Source organism: Eptatretus burgeri, chromosome 11, assembly GCF_056783735.1.
Source record: "Eptatretus burgeri isolate ZD-2024b chromosome 11, Ebu_testis_v1, whole genome shotgun sequence".
Classification (NCBI taxonomy): Eukaryota; Metazoa; Chordata; class Myxini; order Myxiniformes; family Myxinidae; genus Eptatretus; species Eptatretus burgeri.
In genome coordinates this window covers 75,244,587-75,250,961 of record NC_140971.1, presented here as the reverse complement: position 1 = coordinate 75,250,961, position 6,375 = coordinate 75,244,587, and the positions used below count along the sequence as shown (strand labels likewise).

At 43.4% G+C, this 6,375-nt stretch overlaps 1 protein-coding gene across 7 annotated transcripts in view; it reads left to right on the top strand.

Annotated features, from left to right (window-relative positions):
• Positions 1 to 6,375, top strand: part of LOC147017406 (myelin transcription factor 1-like) — a 177,387-nt gene that overhangs the window by 137,833 nt on the left and 33,179 nt on the right. For all 7 annotated transcript variants that reach the window (XM_085847033.1, XM_085847032.1, XM_085847031.1 and 4 more), the window contains one exon: positions 5,882 to 6,115. In XM_085847033.1, the coding sequence (XP_085703159.1) occupies positions 5,882 to 6,115 (234 nt within the window). The remainder of the gene's footprint in view (positions 1 to 5,881; positions 6,116 to 6,375) is intronic.

The following is a 6,375-nucleotide window of genomic DNA, read 5'->3' as shown; positions in this document are numbered from 1 at the left end:
CACAAGCAAGCTTATCCAAAATGCGCTGGATCTCCTCTTTGAATTAATCAAACTGACAAAGTTTTCCCCAAAGCGATCAACCATCTTTACACGCTTATTGTAAGCACATTCACCCTGGCGAAGAGAGCCCCCGTCAGCTGAGACCACTTTACCCGACTCGATGGACTGTGAGAACACGACCTTTTGAGTGACATTTTGTCTAATTACCAAGTGTTGTTGAATATATTGGATGAAGTGAGTGAGAGTTTGAACGACGTCAAATATTCCAGAGGTGCGAGTAGCCAGGCCACATTTATGGAGAGATTTGGTACATTCTTCAGTTTGAAGCTCACATTTCATGTCTTCCTTCTCTTGGGCTCAACAGGTGTCAATAAATTTAGAATGTAAAGATACATTTGCCAAGAGTGCATTGAAGAGTATCTCATTGTTATACACATTCTAACAACAGCAACGAAATGAGGGGTTCCACAAGTTCTCCGATGACATCACAGAGAAATCGGAGAGCTAAACAGGGAGCCCAAGTACAACCTCGGACAGCTCCATCAAGGAAAATTGATGAAGGCATACACAGCCACATAACTTCTTTGTCCACACAGAAGAAGTTGGGTTGCTGGATGCCTGTAGAAGAGAACTTCTAACCGAAGTTCTAGGCAGTCCTTTACATTCTGTATCAAGAGTTTGACAGAAGATTTGAGCAAAAAGGTATGTAACTCCTCCAGGATCACGAAAACCTTCCAAAAAACATTCTCAAAGCTGTTAATGGGGAATATTCCAGAATACCCAAATCAATTGAAGACCAGTACAAAAGCATCAATCTAGATCAACATCTAAAGGCCGCCGCACATGAGCCGATGCAATGCCGACGCAGCAACACAAGATCGTCAGCAATAGATCTTGTACAATCTGGTCTTGCCGTACACTGCCGCACACTCACACACTATTTTCGTTCAACAAAATGGCAAAGAAAAAGAAATGCAGGGAGAGGATGAGAATGGTGAAAGCTCTGAGCACCGCTGCTTTGGCAATCATGTTGGTACCAGTCCTGGTGTGCCAGGAGAAAGAAGCAGTTGTGGGTAAAGCCCTGAACGGAGAGAAGGTCACCTCAGGGAGTGTTCAAGAACTTGCTCATGGGAACCTGCTGTAAAATATAAGGGAACTCATATTTATATTTACATTTACTAATAAATACTAGTTCCCTCTGGAAATGTGCCGCCACATTAATCTCTCATTCCCACTTGTTCTTCAAATCTGGAAAAAACAGGATTTTAAAACAGGCTTTTATGGTTAAACAGACACAAATTTTTGTTCCAAGGAAATGGATCATAAGCTTTCCAACCAATAAATCGATTATTAAGTTTCAAACATGACTATTTTCATTATTCTATGACAGCAGGAACAATGTATTCTGAAAACACTCTTTAATGAGGTAGCGGAGTGTGTCAGTACGTTGAACTTTCATAATTCCTTTTTGGGCTTCAAAGTTCACATAAGCTTCAACTACTGTATTTTTAAAAAATGCTGCAGATGATATGACACTATGGCCAGAAGATACTGAAAGCTGAAGTTTAATTGGTCGATACATTTTGCTGTGTCGGCGATTGTTATCGGAGACTGCCGCACACTGCATGATGATGCACGATTGTCGCCGATAACTCATCGTGAAAGGTGAACACTTTCAACTTTTACGATTGTCACCAATGCGTACACCTGAAATACAACTTGATGTTGAACGTCAACCGCCGCACATTACACGATTATCAAAAACTGTCGACAAAGCTGTCACCGACAATCTTGTTGCATTGTGTCGTCTCGTGTGTGGTGGCCTTTTGCCTCAAGCTACAAATGTGACCTATTATTGTGGGACCAGAGACCAGCTTAGTCCATATTAGTGTGCAGACCATTTGCCAGGCTATGTCTATGGATTCAGTCCTTAAAGAACTCTTTGCAGAATTCCACAAAATGTGCTACACAGTGTCAGTCACCCCAGCAAGATCTGAGCAAGTTCATTCAGTCCTGAGAAGGGTGAAAAACTATCTGAGGTCAACCATGAGCTCACAAAGGCTGAACAATGCTCTTAACTACCATTCCATGATAGATCATACAGGCAAGATCGATATATTGGCATGAACAAAAAGTATGAATTACTTTGACCATTTTGACTGAAGCCAAACAAACTCAGAAAATGTGCAAAGTTCGTAAAATTAAGCTTTGAATTTCAGAATCTTGCTGAAATAGATAGCTATCAAAAGTAAAAGATAGACAACTATTACATCACGTTCAACACTATTCTGGCGGGGGGGGGGGAGGAGGGGTTCTCTTTTTTAAAATACTGCAGTTAAAAACCTGAAATATTTTACCCCTTCATAAGCCCAGTGAAAGGTACAATAAACTTGTATTGATGCATGCACTACACCCCCCCCCAAAAAAAACCACTCACTCCACACCTCCACATACCCACATACACACCCATCGATCTTGCATCTGCTGAACACAAAGGTTCATCAAGATGAATAATCCTTGTAATATTAATATTTTTTTGAAAGAGTCTGCTGTAGTTAAACTCTCATGTTTTGTTTTTTCCATTCAAATTTTTTATAATTTCATGTTCACCACCCAAATACCTTCTTCCTTTTTGAGTGGTGAAGCCGATTCAGTATTTGGCTATGTCCTTCCTTCCATCCATCCATCCATCCAGCTGTAAAAACTGAAGAAGAAGAACCTTTCTACCCCACTGTGTTTAATTCTTATGGGTTCTAAAGGGAATTCTAAAGGGTTCTAAAGGGTAATTCTTATGGGTTCTAAAGGGTAATTCTAATGGGTTCTAAGGAGTAATTATTATGGGTTCTACAGGGAATGCTAATGGGTTCTAAAGGGTAATTCTTATGGGTTCTAAAGGGAATTCTAAAGGTTTCTAAAGGGTCATTCTAAAGGGTTCTAAAGGAAAATTCTAAAATATTCCAAAGGATAATTCTAAAGGGTAATTCTAAAGGATTCTAAAGGGTAATTCGAAAGGGTTCTAAAGGGTAATCCTATGGGTTTCTAAGGGGTAATCTTATAGTGATATAAACGGTAATTCAACTGGGTTATAAAGGGTAATTCAAAGGATTCTAAAAGGTAATTCTAAAAGGTTCTAAAGGATTCTAAAGGGTAATTCTGAATGGTTCTAAAGGATTCTAAAGGGTAATTTTAAGGGGTTATAAAGGGTAATTCTAAAGGATTCTCAAGGGTAATTCTGAAAGGTTCTAAAGGGCAATTCTAAAGAATCCAAAACAGTAATGTTAAAGGGTTATAAAGGGTAATTTTAAAGGATTCTAAAGGGTAATTCTAAATAGTTCTAAAGGGTAGTTTTAGAGGGTTATAAAGGGTAATTCCAAAGGATTCTAAAGGGTAATTCCAAAGGATTCTAAAGGGTAATGCTAAAGGATTCTAAAGGGTAATTCAAATGGGTTATAAAGGGTAATTCTTATGGGTTCTAAAGTGTAATTTTAATGGGTTCTAAATGGTTCTAAAGGGTAATTCTGTGTCGGAGTGGCGACTGGTCCAGGATTGTGCCCAATAGCCAAGGAGACTGCTTAGGCAACACCAACGCTTTGCACAGAGCATGGTCCCAATGGATGGATGGATAAATGGTAATTATAAAGGGTTCTAAAGGGTTAACCCTTTGAACCCTGAGCTCCTTGGACTTTCGGCTCCCCCACCCTGGGCTCTGATGATAAAAATCCGGCCGCTCAGGTATATAGAGGTTTGAATCGCGGCTGGTAAACCGGCCACTCGGGTATATGGAGGTTTGAATAGCGGCTGGTAAACCGGCTGCTCGGGTATATGGACGTTTGAATAGTGGCTGGTAAACCAGCCGCTCGGGTATATGGAGGTTTGAATAGCGGCTGGTAAACCGACCGCTCCGGCATATGGAGGTTTGAATAGCGGCTGGTAAATCGACTGATCCGGTATATGGAGGTTTGAATAGCGGCTGGTAAACCGGCCGCTCGGGTATATGGAGGTTTGAATAGCGGCTGGTAAATCCACTGCTCCGGTATATGGAGGTTTGAATCGCGGCTGGTAAACCGACCGCTTCGGTATATGGAGGTTTGAATCGCGGCTGGTAAACCGACCGCTCCGGTATATGGAGGTTTGAATAGCGGCTGGTAAACCGACCGCTCCGGTATATGGAGGTTTGAATAGCAGCTGGTAAATCGACTGCTCCGGTATATGGAGGTTTGAATCGCGGCTGGTAAACCGGCCGCTCGGGTATATGGAGGTTTGAATAGTGGCTGGTAAACCGACCATTCAGGTATATGGAGGTTTGAATAGCGGCTGGTAAACCGACTGCTCCGGTATATGGAGGTTTGAATAGCGGTTGGTAAACCGGCCGCTTGGGTATATGGAGGTTTGATTAGTGGCTGGTAAACCGACCACTCGGGTACATGGAGGTTTGAATAGTGGCTGGTAAACTGGCCGCTCGGGTATATGGAGGTTTGAATAGCGGCTGGTAAACCGACCATTCCGGTGTATGGAGGTTTGAGTAGCGGCCGGTAAACCGGCTGCTCGGGTATATGGAGGTTTGAATAGTGGCTGGTAAACCGGCCGCTCGGGTATATGGAGGTTTGAATAGCGGTTGGTAAACCGACCACTCCAGCATATGGAGGTTTGAATAGCGGCTGGTAAATCGACTGCTCCGGTATATGGAGGTTTGAATCGCGGTTGGTAAACCGGCCGCTCGGGTATATGGAGGTTTGAATAGTGGCTGGTAAACCGACTGCTCCGGTATATGGAGGTTTGAATCGCGGCTGGTAAACCGACCACTTCGGTATATGGAGGTTTGAATCGCGGCTGGTAAACCGACCGCTCCGGTATATGGAGGTTTTAATAGCAGTTGGTAAACCGGCCGCTCGGGTATATGGAGGTTTGAATAGTGGCTGGTAAACCAACTACTCGGGTATATGGAGGTTTGAATAGCGGCTGGTAAACCGACTGCTCTGGTATATGGAGGTTTGAATCGCGGCTCGTAAACCGACCACTTCGGTATATGGAGGTTTGAATCGCGGCTGGTAAACCGACCGCTCTGGTATATGGAGGTTTGAATAGCGGTTGGTAAACCGGCGCTCGGGTATATGGAGGTTTGAATAGTGGCTGGTAAACCGACCGCTCTGGTATATGGAAGTTTGAATCGCGGCTGGTAAACCGACCGCTCCGGTATATGGAGGTTTGAATAGCGGTTGGTAAACCGGCCGTCGGGTATATGGAGGTTTGAATAGCGGCTGGTAAACCGACCGCTCCAGTATATGGAAGTTTGAATAGCGGCTGGTAAACCGGCCACTCGGGTATATGGAGGTTTGAATAGCGGCTGGTAAACCGGCCGCTCGGGTATATGGAGGTTTGAATAGCGGCTGGTAAACCGACCGCTCGGGTATATGGAAGTTTTAATAGTGGCTGGTAAACCGGCCACTCGGGTATATGGAGGTTTGAATAGTGGCTGGTAAACCGACTGCTCCGGTATATGGAGGTTTGAATAGCGGCTGGTAAACCAACCACTCCGGTATATGGAGGTTTTAATAGCGGCTGGTAAACTGGCTGCTTGGTTATATTGAGGCTTAACAGTGGCTGGTAAAACGGATGCTGTGGTTCAAAGAGTTAAGTGCATCAAACGTACATACACACTCAGATCTTGTGATGTTAATGAACTAGGTGTTGTATTTCATCTCTGGAAGGTCAGTAACGATAAGATATTAATATTCCTTTGTGGTTGGTTACACCAAACTTCCATCATCTCGGTGTCTGTAATACTCCTATCATAAGTACCAGATGATACACACGTTTCTCAACCTTATAAAACTTGTGAAATATGCAACACAAACAACCAGCCATGTGCTTTGCCATTCAGGGATGCACTCAGGATGTTCTCGATGAACACGGCACCCTGGATCTCAGCATGAAACCTGCACGGACGGTGGCCAATTGTCCCACAAGCTCAGGGACGCTCGGAGAGGGTGTGGGCTTTACAGAGTTGCACTGCACAGCACCTTCACAGCCTCCACCACAACATGCCTGCCTACCACCTTCAGATCCTCCGGCTTGGCATGCCCCACTGGATTACACAACTGGACGGACTGAAGAGGTAAAAGTGCACTTGCCATGCTCGACTATCCTCATCTCATGATGACCCAATGTTTTATCGATAATTCAAACAGAATTGGAAGTATTCATTCAAAGAAAATGCATGGCATATTTTCTTTGGTTTATGATTATGCTTTAGAATTTAGATGACAGTTTACTGCAGCAATTATGTTTATGAATCTATGCTTTACTTGCATGTTATGACACAAAGTGCACAGAGTTCTTGGGTGATCCGTAAATAGTAATGAACAACTACTACCA